An 18,100-nucleotide genomic window follows, 5' to 3' on the forward strand; every position below is an offset into this window, starting at 1 on the left:
CGTTTTGCACTTTTGGACCTTCCACTACCTGAGAAAGCAAAGTAGTAAGGTTAGCCATTTGATTTTGAAGTTCGGTTATGGCACTTACCTCATTGACTTGATGTGGTCGTGGGTTACTCCTTTGTCCAACGCCTTCGTATTGTTGAGCATTCAACGCACGGTTGGAAATTAAAGTCTTTGCTGCCGTGGGGGTCTTGTCCACCAAGGCTCCTCCCGCCGAGGCATCTAGCATTTGACGTTCGATAGGTAGTAGCCCCTCGTAGAAGTATTGCAAAAGAAGTTCCTCCTTCATCTGATGCTGTGGACAAGAAGCAACAAGAGATTTAAAACGTTCATAATAAGTAGGAAAAGATTCACCTTCCTCTTGTTGAATTCCACTTATCCTTTTCCGTAGGAGGATGACTCGAGAAGTTGGGAAAAACTTCTCCAAGAAGGCCCGTTTCATGCTTTCCCATGATGTGACGGTTCCGGGCGCCAATTCGTACAACCAATCCTTCGCCTTTTCCAAGAGAGAAAAAGGGAAGGCTTTCATCTTCAAAATACTCCCATCGACATTGACGGGGGTCATGCTCGAACACACTACCTCGAATTCTTTCAAGTGTTTGTTAGGATCTTCCATGGACAACCCATGGTACTTCGGAATGTGGTGTAACAAACTTGACTTCAATTCAAATTCTTCTGTCTTTCCTCGGGCTGCTGCGGGGTATTGGATACATAGAGGCGCGGCATTGTCCAATCCTGAGGCTGAAAGTTCTTTGATTGTTCGATTGTCCACCTCCATGTCTTTTTCTGCCTCCTCCTTTTCTTCAAATTCGGATTCAGAACTAGAACTAGGTGGATTAGGTTATGGTTCTTTCCTTTTCCTTCTCAAAGTTCGTTCAAAATTGTCGTCAAACTCCGATATGTGTGCACGAACTGGTTGAGAACTACGAGTCATAAACTAGTACCTGAAATAAACAAAATCAAATAAAATTACAACTAAAATTAAAACACACAAAAAAGAAATAAAAAGAAACAATGGGGATTTAGCAAAGTTGCTAATCCCCGGCAACGGCGCCAAAATTTGATGCGAGAATTACTTGACACACAAATTAAACCCTCTTTTTGACAATTGTAGCAAAGTATGTAAGTAGGGATCGTTCTAAACCGGGGATTAGGAGGGCTTGCTAAAACCTCTAAACTGACTCAAAAACAAAAAGAAACAAAGTTAAAAATGTAAACAAAAGATTTTAAAACAAGAAAGTAAAAGGGGGATTTGAGTTTGGTGAAGTTGAAAGTAAAAACGAATAAACTAAAAACTTAAATAGATTTTAAACAAATTTGGGTTGAATGGATAATGGAAGGCTAGCTAAGGGGTTCTTCTCCACACATGTCTTGCTTGCATACAAAATGATTTCCAATTGCTCTTCGATAAGTTATGAATACTCAACGCCCCAAATTAACCGTGAATTGCACTAATTAACTCTCAGTTTTTCAACAAGTTATTAGATTGGATGATTGCATACGACAACCCAACACACTCCCTACAAGTTCCCTACATGAATTGCATAATAGAGATACAAGCAAGAATCATTAAGTTCTATGAAAAACATAAGCATTGACGAGGCACTCGTTACTATGATTTGCATGAAACTTATGCCAAGAATTTACTTAACGTGATTGTGACTAGCAACCTTCACTACTTGTGAATATAAGTTCATAACGATTAGGTGAAACTCCCTTATATTCTAGCGTCAAATTCATGCATGAAAATTAAGCGTGCACTCTCAACCAACATACACAAATTAGTTTTTATACGAAGGGATAAGTAAATTGAATTCACAATTCAAGAAACGCAATTGGAAGTAATCAAATCATATAGCAAGCATAAACATGGTTTTGAATCCCCCCCTAGCCAAGGGGGGTTTAGTTCCTCATTATTACAAAACAAAGATAAACAAATTTAACCATTGAAAAACAAAGGGAAGAAAGCACCTAAACGTTCCAACGATCCATGTTGGATAGCAAGCGCGTCCAAGGACTTTTCTCCTTCTCCTTGCCGCCACAACAAGGTTGGAATGATGTTGAAGGGTTGGTTATTTGGAGGAATGGATGGGAAGGGGTTTAGATATGTAGGAGAGGCAAGGAAAGGCTTGGAGAATGGTTAATTTCTGGATGATTTGAATGAGGTTGCTGCCATGGTATTTATAGGAAGAGGATGGACATGTTTAATGCAAAAATCTGGTGGAATGAAGTAGGTAAGGCATGGCAAAGTGGAGAATTGTTGGTGAGGGTAGGTTTTGAGTCATCCACTCACATGTCATGGTGAGTTAAGCATTGCATCATCCACTCAAATGTCATGGTGAGTTAAGCATTACATCATCCACTCAAATGTCATAGTGAGATAGGCATTGCATCATCACTAAAAAATCTGGTGGAAGTAAAACAAAGGGAAGGCCACGGCATTGATGAATTTTATGGGGTATGCATGGTTTTGAGTAAAGTTTTGGCCAATCCTTCTAGAAATTTATCCCTTCTTGCAACTTGTATTTGTTTCACCATATTTTTAGCATGTTCCTAGCCTCTTTTGTCTTCAAATTCGTCCATCCATCTTGCTCATATCATATGTAATCCATTACAAGCTCAAAACTGCTCCAAAATGCACCAAAATGCACTTTCTTGCTACCTTAGCCCTTTGGACCTACAAACACACGAAAATGGCTTAAAGTACTAAAATAACTAAGAACTAATAACGTAAATGCAAGAAAACTAGTTAACTAAGTCGCATAAATATGCGTCTATCATCCACCGCCAACAAGATATAGAGAAAACCATGTGAGGAAGGAAAAGGACCCATAAAATCAATTCCCCACACATCAAATATTTCAACAGAAAGTATAGGGTTTTGTGGCATTTGATCCTTAGCACTTATATTACCCATTCGTTGACAACGATCACATGTAAGGCAAAATGTCCTAGCATCCCTAAAAATGGTTGGCCAATAAAACCCACATTCTTAGACTTTAAGGGCAGTGCGTTGGGTGCCAAAATGTCCCCCACATCCATATGAATGAGAGAATGTTAAAATAGATTGAAACTCAGATTCATTCACACAACGTCGTACAATCTGATCGGGACAAAATTTCCAAAGGTATGGATCATCCCAAACATAAAACCTAGCATCCTTTTTAAGCTTATCACGTTGATTCCTATTGATGCGAAATAGATAAGCACACAAATTAAACCCTCTTTTTGTCAAATTGTAGCAAAGATGTAAGTAGGGATCGTTCTAAACCGGGGATTAGGAGGGATTGCTAAACACTTGGAAACTGACTTAAAACTCAAAAAAAAAAGTTTAAAAACACTAACTTAGACTCAAAGAATGCAAAAGTAAAGGTTAAAACACTTAAACAAACCTAAAACTCAAAACAGCAACTAGAAGGCTCAAAACTGCCTAAAAACCACTTTCTGGGCAGTTTTGAGCACCTACACTAATTTGGACGAAATTTGATGAAATCTTGAATCAAAATACTTAGAAACACAAATCAAAACACTTTCTAACTAATCTAAGACTTCAAATTAAAGGGGGATTTGTTTTGGACGAAAATTTAACACAAAACAGAAACTTGAAACTAAACAGATTGTAAAAACGATTTTTGTGAAATCAATGGTTAAAAGGCTAGTTAGGAGGTTCTTCTCCACACATGTCACACTTGCAAACAAAACGATTTTCAGTTGTTCTTCCGATAAACTATGAATACTCAATGCCCCAAATTAACCGTGAATTGCACTAATTAACCATCAGTTTTTCCACAAGTTATTAAGTTGGATGATTGCATACGACAACCCAAAACATTCCCTACAAGTTCCCTACATGAATTGCATAATAGAGATACAAGCAAGAATCATTACGTTCTATGAAAAACATAAGCATTGACGAAGCATTTGTTACTATGAATTGCATGAAACTTATGCTAAGAATTCATTCAACGCGATCGTTTTCAAGCGATCTTCACTACTTGTGATTATAAGATTGTAACTATTAGGTGAAACTCCCTCATAATCTAGCATCATATTCATGCATGAAAACTAAGCGTGCACTCTCAATCAACATACACAAATAAGTTATCAATCAAATAGATGAACGAATTGAATCCACAACTTATGAAATAACAACTGAATGTAATCGAATCAAATTGCAAGCATGTACATGGTTTCGAATCACCCCCCAACCAAGGGGGTTTAGTTTCTCATACTCACAACATAAAGTTTATTGAATTGAAACATCGAAGACATAAGAAAGATTACACCTAAAACGCCCAAGAATTCCACTTTGAATTTCTGCACGTCAAGCTCCTCTTCTCTTCTCCTTGCTGCGGCAGAGATGGTTTTGGGGGTTTTTGGATGTGGTTTTGGTTTAAGAATGGAGTTAGGATGATATGGTGGTGCGGCAAGGTGTGTGGGTGGTGTATGGAAGTGTAGAATGGTGTATGGAGGTGGATGGTGGCTGCGGAAAGGTTGGGAAGTGGCTGGAATGGATGAAGGCTGCGGCAAGGAGGTGTATGGGTGATGGTGGCTGCGGCAAGGTGGGGGAATAGGGTTTAGATGATTTCTGATTTGTGGAGAGGGATGTGATGTGCGGCAAAGGGGGTAAAACACCTATATATAGGCACCTAAAACCCTAATTAAATCAGATTGAAACAATGGGCTAGGGTTTAGGTGCGGCACTTAAGTGGACTAGGGTTAAGGTTTGTGAAATAGGGCTTCTAGGATGGACATGTGCGGCATGGGCTTAGGAGAAATGGATTAGGGTTTAACATGGCAGAAATTGAATGATTAGGCCCTAGGATGCGGCATGGACTTAGGGTTCACAAGGAATTAGGGTTTAAGTCATCTAAAAGCCCAAAGCCGAGAATAGAAACTCACGAAAATGGAAACCTCCAAGAATAGAAACTTCCAACTTTAGAAACTTTGGTTGCCAATTCCAATTTAGGAAAGATCAACCCAAAATGGAAACTTTTAGGCTTAGCTTTCCTACTTCAAGTAGGAAACCTTAAATCTCGAACTCTTCAATTTCATCCCAACCTTGTGTTCCAAGCATGTCCTTTTCATTCCAAGCTCACTTTTTGCTCCAAAAGCTCCAAATTGCATCATTTCATGTAATATGTCCTTTAAACCTGAAAACACATGAAAGTAGCTTAAAAGACTACTTTAACGAAGAAAACATAACAAAGATGCATAAGAACTAGCTAACTAAGGCGCATAAATATGCTCCTATCACCTATTAAGTGTGCTAGGGATATGTTTAGACACCAAAAAGTTCACTAAATCTGCATACCAAGGCTCACTTACCTGGATAGACATTAGTTGCTCATCGGGGAAGGTTTCAGAAATTGGCGATGCTTCCTCATGCACCATTCGACTTTGGTGGTTAGCCACCACATTCGCCACGCCCTTCTTATCCCGAATCTCAATGTCAAACTCTTGTAGAAGCAACATCCAACGAATTAGTCTAGGCTTGGCCTCCTTTTTCGTGAGCAAAAACTTGAGAGCTGCATTTAGTAACTTTAGTACCAAGTAAGTATGATCGGAACTTATCTAATGCAAATACCACAGCAAGTAATTCTTTTTCAATGGTTGAGTAATTTAATTGAGCATCATTTAGTGTCCTAGATGCATAATAAATAACATGAGGTTGTTTGTTCTTTCGCTGCCCCAAAACAGCACCAATCGCATAGTCTGAAGAATCGCACATCAACTCGAATGGAAGGCTCCAATCTGGAGGTGTGATAATGGGAGCCGAAGTGAGAGCTTCCTTTAAGTGCTTGAATGCCATGGAGCATGCATCATCAAACTCGAAAGCCACCTCTTTTTGAAGCAATCGGCATAGTGGTTGTGCAATCTTGGAGAAATCCTTTATGAAACGCCTATAAAAACCTGCGTGACCAAGAAACGAACGAACCTCTCTAACCGAAGTTGGAGAGGGTAAGTGACGAACAAGGTCTACTTTAGATTTATCCACTTCAATGCCTTTCTCAGAAATAATATGTCCTAGAACAATACCTTGCTTAACCATGAAGTGACATTTTTCCCAATTAAGCACTAGATTCGTTTCAACACAACGTTTCAAAATTAAGGTCAGATTATTCAAGCAATGATTGAATGAATTACCAAACACGCTAAAATCATCCATGAATATCTCAATAATCTTCTCCACATAATCAGAAAATATACTTACCATGCAAGGTTGAAATGTCGCAGGGGCATTGCACAAACCAAATGGCATGCGCCTATATGCAAAGGTGCCAAATGGGCAAGTGAAGGTTGTCTTTTCCTGGTCCTCCGGAGCTATCACAATTTGGTTATATCCGGAATATCCATCAAGAAAGCAATAAAATTGATAACCGGCTAACCTTTCTAACATTTGGTCCAGGAATGGCAAAGGAAAGTGATCCTTCCTTGTCATAGCATTTAACTTCCTGTAATCAATATAAACACGCCAACCGATCACAACACGAGTGGGTACAAGCTCTTGTTCTTCATTCTTCACCACCGTGACTCCGGACTTCTTTGGAACAACCTGCACAGGTGACACCCAACGACTATCAGAAATAGGATATATAACACCACAATCAAGCAATTTTATAACCTCATTTTTGACTACTTCCAACATAGGCGGATTAAGGCGACGTTGAGCCTCCCGAGATGGCTTGGCTCCCTCCTCCAAAAGGATGCGATGCATGCACGTGGTGGGGCTAATGCCTTTGATATCCGCCAAGGTCCATCCAATGGCCGATTTGTGCTCCTTTAACACCCTTATCAAATTGTCTTCTTCTTGGGCCGTGAGTGAGCTAGATATGATGACGGGTAGTGTTTGATCTTCTCCCAAGAAAACATACTTCAAGTGACTAGGTAATGGCTTCAACTCAAGTGTAGGTGGCTGCACAATGGATGGAAGTAACTTGTTAGCCAAAACCGAATCTAAAATTGAGAGTGGAGACTTACCAGATTGTGAGGGCAATGACTCGAGGGCCGCGACCATATCAACCACTTCACCACAAGGGGGCACGGCCATAGGGTCAAATTCCATGCCGTGGGTTGCATGGATTCCCCCACACTTGTTTCTTGCTCCTATGTCGTGCACTAAGGCTATTTCAAGTGCATCGTCGTTCATTCGATCCAAGTGTACCTGTGCCAAAGAATCAACAATGTCAATAGCGAAACAAGAATGGTCCTCCATTGGATATTTAATGGTTTCAGAAAGATTAAAGCGAATAATGTCCCCATCAAACTCCATGGTTAATGTTCCCATAAACACATCTATCTTTGTTCTCGCTGTTTTCATGAATGGTCGGCCTAGCAAGATTGGAAATGATGGAGCATGGCTCGAATCCTCCATTTCTAAGACATAAAAATCTGCAGGAAATATAAGATGATTGACCTGCACTAAAACATCCTCAAGGACTCCCTTGGGATAAGCGTTAGAACGATCGGCCAATTGAATTATAACGCCATCTTGTTTTAACTCACCAAGGTTCATTGATGCATAAATGGAATATGGCATAACATTAATACAAGCACCTAAATCTAACATGCATTGTTCAAATCTAGTGTTTCCAATTACACACGGGATAGTAAAGCTCCCTGGATCCTTACACTTGGGAGGTAACTTTCGTTGCAAAACCGCGGATACATTTTCACTGACTTTCACAACTTCTTTGTTTGAAATTCTTTTCCTAGTTGTGCATATCTCTTTTAAAAACTTTGCATACCTGGGCACTTGCTTAATAGCATCAAGTAAAGGAATGTTTACTTGGACTTTTCGAAAGGTATCCAAAATGTTCTTTTCGCTTTCTTCCTTCTTCGATTGTGCAAATCTGCTAGGGAAAGGAACATTGGGCAGATTAGTGTTTGAAATCACAACATTTGGGACATTCTTACCTGAGGTGGGCAGATGGGAAGTCTTAGATGGCTGCGGCATGGGTGATGCTACCCTTGCCGTGGGGTAGGTTTGTTCCTCCTCTTCGATTTGTATCTTCTCATCTTCCTTGTTTCTCACTTCTTTTCCACTTCGTAGTGTGATAGCCTTTGCAGATTCGAAACCACCCTTGGGATTGACCACCGTAGTGCTTGGTAACTTACCATTTTCACGGAATTGTCCCAAAAATTCTGCCATTTGGCCCATTTGCTTCTTTAGCTCATTAACCTCCTTTGTTTGGTTCTGCATTCCCTGCGCCATGGTGGTTAGTAACTGATATGTTTTATCGTCATTCATAGACGTACCTGGGTTGGTTTGGGATGATTGTGCTTGAGGAGGTGGTTGTGGTGCCATTGGCCTTGGAAAGAAACCCGGAGGTTGTCGGAATCCACTTTGTTGGCCATATTGTGGTGCATCTCTCCACCTGAAATTGGGGTGGTCACGCCATCCCTGATTGTATGTATTGGAGAAAGGATCACCCCTTGGTTGGTTTTGATTCCCATAACCCACAACATTGGCCGATTCCCATCCTCCATTCTCAATTAATTGAGGGGATTGATCAGATTGGTGTCCTTGAATGGAGCATACACCACAGATTGTAGTTCCTTGCGGTTTGGGGCCTTCAACCAACTGCGATAACATAGACGTAAGGTTAGCCATTTGGGATTGTAACTCAGAAATAGAACTTACCTCATTTACATGATGTGGCCGTGGGGTGTCTCTTTGCCCAACACCTTCATATTGTTGTGCATTGAGTGCTCGATTAGCAATGAGAGTTTTAGCATCCCTAGGTGTCTTGTCCACTAGAGCTCCTCCTGCGGATGCATCAAACATTTGCCGTTCAAGTGGTAAAAGACCTTCGTAAAAGTATTGAAGAAGTAACTCATCCTTCATCTGATGCTGTGGACAAGAAGCAACAAGTGATTTAAATCGTTCATAATAAGATGGAAAAGATTCACCTGGGCTTTGCTGAATTCCACTAATCTTCTTGCGAAGAAGAATGACTCGTGATGTCGGAAAGAACTTCTCTAAGAAAGCTCGCTGCATACTCTCCCACGATGTGACAGTTCCGGGAGCCAACTCATACAACCAATCCTTGGCCTTTTCCAACAAAGAAAAGGGAAAAGCCTTCATCTTCAATATGTTTCCGTCCACGTTCACCAGTGTCATACTCGAGCATACTACTTCGAACTCCTTTAAATGCTTATTGGGGTCCTCCATTGATAACGCATGGAACTTGGGTATATGATGTAGCAAACTTGACTTCAACTCAAATTCATCGGTCTTCTCAGGGGCTGCCCTAGGGTATTGGATGCAAAGAGGGGCTGCATTGGCCAAACCCGAGGCAGAAAGCTCCTTGATAGTTCGGTTGTCGGCTGCCATGGTTGGTACTTCCTCTTCAAACCTTGCCGTGGCCTCCTCTTCAACCTCAACTTCTTGCTTTTCTAATTCAGGTTCGGGACTAGGAGGATTAGACTCTTGCACTTTCTTTTTCCTTCTCAAAGTCCTCTCGAAATCACCGTCAAAGTCGAAGATATGCTCACGAACAGGTTGTGAGCTACGGGTCATAAACTAGTACCTGCACACAAGAGCAAACAAGGTTAGTAACCAACTTAATAGACTCGGCACAAGTAAAGAAATAAGGTGCCTATACACGGCACAAAGACAAAACACACACACACGGTGCAAAATTCAAAAACAAAACAGAAACGAAACAATTTAAACAAGACTCAAGACAAGGGATTAGCAACTTTGCTAATCCCCGGCAACGGCGCCAAAATTTGATGTGAAAATTATGTTGACACACAAATTAAACCCTATTTGTGACAATTGTAGTAACGATGTAAGTAGGGATCGTTCTAACCGGGGATTAACTAGGGGTACTAATCACTTGAAAACTGAATTAGAAATGCAAAAACAAAGTTTAAAACACTAGATTAGACTCAAAGAATGCAAAACTAACGTTTAAAATACTAAAACAAACCAAAAACTCAAAACAGCAACTAAAAGACTTAAAACTGCCTAAAACAATCAAATTGACTAAAAAAGAAACTAGAACTTGATTTGGATGAATTTGAAAGTGTTTATGACTCCAAATGCTTACAAACACAAAATAAAACAGATTTGAATGATTAAGACTCAACAAAATATGGGGGGATTGTGTTTGGATGAAATTAAATTAAATGGGCAAATTGTAAAGAAAACAGATTGTAAGACAAAATTGTGATGAATCAATGGATGATGGAAATAGCTAAGGGGTTCTTCTCCACACATGAAATATATGCAACGTAAATCAATTTCCAGTTATCAATTTAATAAGTTATGAACCTCGACACTCCAAGTTAATTAGGTCTGCTTAAATTAACCTTCAGATTTCCCTAGAATCATTGAATTGGATGAATATGCATCGCAAACAAATTATTCCTAACAAGTTCTCTATATGAACAGCATGATAAAGACACAAGTTAGAATCATTACGTTCTTTGGAAATCATAAGCATCGACAAGGCATTCGTAACTATGAAAAGCATGATACTCTTGCCAGGAATCTACTTAACATGATCGTGACTAGCGACCTTCACTACTTGCGAATATAAATTCATAACGATTAGGTGAAACAAACTTATATCCTAGCACCAAATTCAAGCATGCAAATTAAGCGTGCACTCTCAATCAACATACAAGAATAAGTTCTAAATCAAACAGTTAAGCAAATTGTATTCACGACTTATGCAACGATAACTGAAAGTAATCAACTTATTTCACATATATAATCATGGTTTTGAATCCACCCTTAGCCAAAACGAAATTAGCCAATCATACTTAAAGCAAAACAAAGATTACATGAATTAGACATTGAAATATAAGATAGAAAACACCTAAAATCGTTCAACAACTCAGAATGAAGAGCCAAACAATTGTAGAGAATCTGTCCCCTTTTCCTTGCTTGCGGCAGATTGGGTGGTGGTGCTTCCTGGATTGTTTTGATGATGTAGAATGGAATTTGGGGGGTGTAGAGGCACGGCAAGGGGTGTAGGATGAGTGTGGATGAGTGTTTGATGGGTGGAAGATGGTGGAAAGCTCGGCAAGAATGGTGGATGGGTGCAGCAGATTGTAGACTAGGGTTTCTGGAATGTAGAATGAATATGGCAGATGGTTCTTCGGCCAAGAGGTTATAATGTGTATATATAGGCATCCAAAACCCTAGGGCAATCAGATTAGGGCCTCTAAAACCCAAATCCATCAGAAATTAGGTTAAAACAATAAGATTTTTAGTGGGAAAAAAGCCTAGGGTGCGGCTGGTTTGCTAGGGGTTAGAGATGGGCCTTCTAGAATGCCTTGCAAGGCAAGGAAATCAGGTATTCTAGAAGGCTAGGTGCGGCAAGGGTTAGGGTGATCAGATTAGGCAATGGGCTAGGGTTTAGGTGCGGCAAAGGGTGAAGATCCACAAGGAATTAGGGTTTAGGTCCACTTAGTTGTAGAAAGGGATGTGTATAACCCAAATCCACAAGGAAAGGGCCTAACAAGTCAGAATTCAAGAGAGATTGGGCTAGGTAGGTGCGGCTCCAATCTAAGAGGGTAAGGATGGGTCATCTAAAAGCCCAAAGCCACGAATAGAAACTCTCGAAAATGGAAACCTCCAAGAATAGAAACTTCCAACTTTAGAAACTTTGGTTTCCAATTCCGAATTCTTTGTTCTTCACTTTCATTTCTTCATTTCTTAAGCTCCTTTGACCTTCAAACTCATCAATTCCTTGTGCTCCATAAGCATACACAACATTCCAGCTCAATTTTGCTCTAAAATGCTCCATTTCGCACTTCTTTGCATACTTTGTCTCTAAAACCTGAAACTGCACGAAAATGACTTTAAACACTTAAAATAACTAAAGAAAAACAACATAAATGCACAAGAACAAGCCAACTAAGTCGCATAAATATGCTCCTATCACTGACTCATGTGCAGGACTTGACTGACCATACTGGTCACATTAGGTGACTCCGGCTGATATGTCATTTTATATTGATTCATTTCACTTGGCTTACTTATGCATTGTGGAGATGATTGACATGGCATACATGTGGATTTTGCTACTCTCAAGCATGGTTCTTATATACATACGTAGTCCTATTTTCTAGGAAATTATACGGGTTTTACGGTGAGAGGTTATTACTTTTTGTAAAGATAAATTTTTTTGAAAAGCTTTGTTTATACCCACTTAAAATTTTTTGTTTTACGCCTCTCCAGGTTCTAGATAGAAGATCTTGCTGGTGGCTCACAAGGATTTCGCGACGGTTCTGACAGATATCCATCAGTGTAGGGTTTCTTTTACGATCTGTATAATTAGTAATTAGACTTTTGGACTGTATTTTGATACCTACGCCCTGGTTGTGTATACATCTACACTCTAAACACTTTCACTCGTACTTATATGCCAGTCTAGTGTAAATTAGTTAGTTGGTTTTTGTTTACCCACATTTTTATATCACGTTCACTTCCGCACAACGTACATGACTACGTCACCCTCACATGACGGCTAGCATGCCTTAATTGGGGTCGGGGTGTGTCAGTTTGGTATCAAAGCCTAGGTTTGGCAGTCCTGCATATTTTGTGAGTATTCTAATCATTTTGATGTCTTATTTTAGAACTATGCCGCCTCGTAGAGAGCCACATACTTCAGCTCAGTCTAGTTTTTCCTATATTACCAAACTTGGGGAGGCTATTGCTAGTGCCATTCAGTCCTCACTCCATCCTCCCCAGGGGACTCCCTTGGAGACGGTATATAAATTGAAGTTGAATAATTTTGTTGGTACTGAGAGGCCCGAGGGAGCTAAGCATTGGCTCAATCATGTTGAGAAAACTTATCAAGTGATGTAGAGGCAAGGGAATTTCCCTGAGGATAGGTGGGTAGAGACGACTACCTGGTTTTTAGGAGAGGAGCCTGCATCCTGGTGGAGGTAGGAATCTTTTTAGTTATCACCCAACAAAGTTGTAGACTGGGAGATTTTTAAGCAGTTATTCCAGAAGAGATTTATACCTTCAGAGTATATAGATCGTAAGACGCAAGAATTCACTCCTCTAAAGCAAAGGAAGATGTCAGATAATGAGTACTACATAAGAAGCAAGAGTTCACTAACTTATCTCGGTATTGTCCAGAGATTGCTGAGAATCCTGTCGAGATGGTTCGACCATTTAAGTAGGGCACGCAAAAGAAATGGTGTTCTATGGCGACCATGACTCCCTGCTCTACATATTAGGAGTTTTATAAGATTCTATTGCGAGTTGAAGATTCTGAAAACAGGCCCGGTGACAGTGAAGAAGAGGAAGAAAAAATAATAATCAGAAGATAAACAATAATAAAGATAAAGGTCTGTCATTTCAAGAACCTCGAAAGACGTAGAGTTTTAAGAGAAGTGGTACTAGTTCTAGTTCTTCAAGTGGGGGTTTGTGTTCCACGGTGCAGCGGAAGGGTGATTGTTCAGGCGGTTCTCACTTCTAGGGATAGAAAGGTTCTAGTGGCTCTGGTGGTCCATTTTGCCGTAGATGTAACAGTCGACATTTTGTAAAGTGCAAACAAGGTAACAGAAGATGTTTTACTAGTGGCTAGATGGGACATCGGGCTATTCAGTGCCCACAGAATCAGCAGAAATCTCACCCATCTGCCTTGCCACCACCAGTTCCTATTCAGTAGGTTCTTGGGTCTAGTGGTTATACCCAGACGGGTTATGGTGGAGCAACCATTATCAGGATGATATAGCTCTATATTCTGGAGGACAGTATCTTTATCCACACAACCTATATCAATAGGGAGGTTATTCTTAGTATCCAGAAGGTTACATGTCATATCCTTCATATTCAGCTGATGGATCATAGTGGTATCCTGAAGGACAATCCCAGAATGTTGAAGTTGCTTTTAGCAGTGCAGGATCATTGAGGCAGCCTAACCAGCCTGGTCAGGGACGAGGTGCACAAGGACATGGAAATCAAGCTAACAGAGGTCATGGAGGACAACAACAACAATAAGGCCGTGTTCACCATATCACTTTACAGGACGCTAAGAATAACCCTGTTCTGATTATGGGTACATTAAATATCCTAGGTCACTTTGCTAGAGTATTAATTGATTCTGGTGCTACACATTCTGTTATTTCTCATATGTTCGTTCAGACGACGCAACCCTACCTTACACCACTTGGGTATAAGTTAGTGTATTCGATGCCTAGAGGTGAGATGTGTTATGTTAGTTGTGTGTGTCATGGATGTCCTATTTTGGTGGTGGACATCATTATGCCGACTAATCTGGTTCCATTGGATATAGTGGATTTTGATGTTATCCTTGGCATGGATTGGTTACACTATAATCGTGCCAAGGTGGATTGTTATGAGAAGATAGTCACTTTTCATTGGTCGGGATTACATGTGGTTACCTTTGTGGGTATACATAGTGGTGTGAAACACAACGTTATTTCTGCCATGCGAGCCAAACGGTTATTAAAGAAAGGTTATCAGGGTTATTTGGCTCATGTGGTGTTAAACGAAGATACGCTTGTTCGTGTGGATGATGTTCGGGTAGTTAGACATTTCCCTGATGTTTTTCCTGATGATTTACCTGGGTTACCACCAAACAGAGAAGTGCAGTTCACCATTGATTTACTTCCAAGTACATATCCTATTTCCTTAACTCCATATTGAATGGCTTCTGCGGAGTTGAGGGAATTGAAAACTCAGTTGTAGCAATTGGTTAATAAAGGTTTTATTCAGCCTAGTACTTCACCCTGGGGAGCTTCAGTTTTATTTGTACCAAAGAAAGATGAGACTTTAAGGTTGTGTATTGATTATCGACAGTTGAATCGGGTAACGATTAAAAACCATTATCCATTACCGCGTATTGATGATTTGTTTGACCAACTTTGAGGTGCCAGCGTGTTCTCTAAGATTGATTTGAGGTCTGGGTATTACCATTAAAGATCAAAAGTGAAGATGTTCCTAAAACGGCTTTCAGGACTCGGTATAGTCATTACGAATTCCTCATGATGCCATTTGGGCTAACAAATGCACCCGCATGTTTTATGGATTTAATGAATTGAGTACTTAAGTCGTATCTCAATAGGTTTGTTATCATCTTCATTAATGATATTTTGGTGTATTCTAAGTCTAAAGCGGAGCATACTCGACATCTCACTTTGGTTTTGAAGAAATTGAGGGAACACCAATTATATGCTAAGTTTAGCAAATGTCAGTTTTGGTTAAACCAAGTAGCATTTCTGGGGCATGTAATATCAGCTCAGGGCATTCAGGTGGACTCACAGAAAATAGCTGCAATTGAAAATTGGGAGTAGCCACGAACCGTCACCGAGGTATGGAGTTTTCTTGGCCTAGCAGGTTATTATCGACGGTTTGTTAAGGATTTTTCTACTATAGCTTTGCCCTTGACGAGGTTGACTAGAAAGAATGTAAGATTCAAGTGGGATAATGATTATGAGTGGAGTTTTCAGCAACTGAAGTATTGTCTCACTCACACATCGGTGTTAGCACTTCCAGATGATGGTGGTAACTTTGAGATTTACAGTGATGCCTCCTTGAATGGTTTAGGTTGTGTGTTGATGCAACATGTTAGGGTGATTGCTTATGCTTTGCGACAGTTGAAGCCTTATGAGATGAATTATCTTTCTCATGATCTTAAGTTAGCAGCCATTGTATTTGCCTTGAAGATTTGGACACATTATCTTTATGGAGAAAAATGTAAGATTTTCACGGATCATAAAAGTCTTCAGTATCTTTTCACCCAGAAAGACCTTAATCTTTACCATCGAAGGTGGAAAGAATTGCTCAGCGATTATGATTGCACAATTGAGTATTCCCTGGTCGTGCAAATATGGTGGCAGACGTGCTTAGTAGGAAATCTAAAGGCCAACTTAAAGCCTTATATACTTGCCGTGTCCCTTTTCTTACAGAGTTTATTTAGGAGTAATGGATAGAGAGGAAGCTTAACTTGCTAGTTTCCAGGTGAGGCCAATTTTGATGGATCGTGTGTTAGAAGCTCAAGCGGAGGATGAAGAGTCTCAGGAGTTAATAGAGGCAGTGTCACGAGGGAAGAAGAAAGATCTTAGAATTTGGGAATCTGATGGCATGCTTATGCAAGTAAGCCGGATGTACATACTGAATATTGCAGAACTAAAGAAAGATATCCTTGATGATGCGCACATATCGGCGTATGTGATGCATCCTAGGAGTACCAAGATGTATCACACTATTAAAGCTTTCTACTATTGTCCAGGCATGAAAAGGGAGATTGCTGAATATGTGAGTAGGTGTGCAATTTGCTAGCAAGTTAAAGTTGAAAGTAAGAAACCTTTTGGATTACTGCAGCCACTTCCTATTCCCCAGTGGAAATGAGAAAATATTACTATGGATTTTGTGTACAAGCTTCCCTGTACGCGAAATGGATATGATGGCATATGGGTCATAGTGGATCGGCTTTCTAAGTAAGCACACTTCATACCAGTTCAGGAGAATTATTCCTTAAGCCGAATGGCTGAGTTGTTTATTTCGGGGATTGTTAAATATCACGGGGTTCCGGTTAGTATTATTTCTTATCGGGATCCTAGGTTCACTTTTAAGTTTTGGGTGGCGTTCCAAGAAGTTCTTGGCTCGAGATTGTTTTATAGTATGGCATATCATCCCCAGACAGACGGGCAATCCGATAGGACTATCCAGACATTAGAAGATATGCTGAGATCATCGGTACTACAGTTTGGTGACGTTTGGCATAAGCGTTTGGATTTGATGGAGTTTGCTTATAATAATAGCTACCATTATAGCGTCGGGATGTCACCTTTCGAGGCATTATATGGTAAATCTTGCCGTACTCCTCTTTGTTGGTCAGAAGTTGGTGAAAAAGCATTAGTGGGGCCAAAGATTGTAAAGAAGACTACTCAGAATATTCAGGTAATTAAATCTAACCTAAAAGCAACTCAAGATTGACAAAAGAGTTTGGCTGATAAGCATGCTACTGATAGTGTATAATGTGGGAGATTGGGTACTTTTGAAGTTATCCCCATGGAAAGGCATAGTACAGTTTGGTAAGAAAGGTAAGCTAAGTCCTTGATACATCAGACCGTACTAGATCACCAAGCAAATTGTTGAAGTTGCTTACATACTTGAGTTACCTTTAGAATTGGCTAAGGTGCACAATGTTTTTCATGTATCTATGCTTCGCCATTATGTTGCTGATCCATCACACATATTACCTCCTCAGCTGTTAGAAATTAATCCAGATTTAACATATGACGAGGAGCCAGTGATGATTTTGGATTGGAAGGATAAGGTTATGAGGAACAAAACTGTTTGAATGGTGAAAGTTTTGTGGAGGAACCACTCAGTGGAGGAAACCACGTGGGAAACGGAGGACTATATGCGAGATATGTATCCACACTTATTTTATGGATATTAGTGGTTTGTTATGTTGTGTATGAAATTTCAGGGACAAAATTTTCTTAAGGGGGGTAGGTTGTGACGACCTGTCCTGAATTAAAATATAATTTAACCTCAAAAGCGTGGAAATGATGATTATGCCCTCAAGGCGATGTGATGTGGATGTATGCATATGATTTTAAATTATTTTGGGGTTAGTTTTAGCCCTAGAATCCTATGGCCCAATCAAGGCCTTGTTTCCCTTTTATTTTGGCCTATCCCGTGACAAACATACACACAACCACACGTCTACAACCTCACCATCCCTCTCCCTTTTTCTCGAACACTCTCTCGTCCGTATACCCGAGACCTGCGGCTCACTATCACCTCCAAAACTTCATGGATCGAACACGAGCTTCATGTCACCATGTTTTTCGTGGTCTCTCGAGTCTAGTGACACCTTTGGAATGAAGAATGGTTCATAGGAACCGAGAACTTAGGAGCTGTGGTGGGGTACTCCATTTTCCTGACATGATCGTCGAGGTTTTTCTTGGTTTTGAGACTCAAAAAGGTATCATGCAACATCTCTAGTGTTTTAGATTAGTTTTGGTTAAGGTCAAACGCCAGAATAAGCTTGTTAGTCGAATTGCAGGTTTAGTCGGAATTTCAAGAGATTTTCCAACGATTTCTCGTCGAATTTAGGACCCCAAATAGGTAAGATCGTGTTTTTTA

The 18,100-nt window shown here is 40.1% G+C and overlaps 1 protein-coding gene across 1 annotated transcript; it reads left to right on the forward strand.

The window, feature by feature from the left end:
* The first annotated feature begins 15,976 nt into the window (after positions 1-15,976).
* On the forward strand, positions 15,977-17,306 carry LOC114826731 (uncharacterized). Its single transcript, XM_029107511.1, has 4 exons — positions 15,977-16,258; positions 16,643-16,903; positions 17,007-17,046; positions 17,131-17,306. Exons 1-4 carry the CDS (start codon positions 15,977-15,979, stop codon positions 17,304-17,306), a joined length of 759 nt encoding a protein of 252 aa, XP_028963344.1.
* The last annotated feature ends 794 nt before the right edge of the window (positions 17,307-18,100 follow it).

This window comes from Malus domestica, chromosome 01 (assembly GCF_042453785.1).
Source record: "Malus domestica chromosome 01, GDT2T_hap1".
NCBI classification, from domain to species: Eukaryota; Viridiplantae; Streptophyta; class Magnoliopsida; order Rosales; family Rosaceae; genus Malus; species Malus domestica.

Bases quoted from the DNA above. Each gene is read 5' to 3' on its own strand.
- LOC114826731 (XM_029107511.1), top strand. From the start codon at position 15,977: ATGGATCGTGTGTTAGAAGCTCAAGCGGAGGATGAAGAGTCTCAGGAG. The intron at 16,259-16,642 runs GTGAGTAGGTGT...TATCATCCCCAG, and splicing joins AAAGGGAGATTGCTGAATAT to ACAGACGGGCAATCCGATAG. The intron at 17,047-17,130 runs GTAAGCTAAGTC...AGTTACCTTTAG, and splicing joins AGTACAGTTTGGTAAGAAAG to AATTGGCTAAGGTGCACAAT.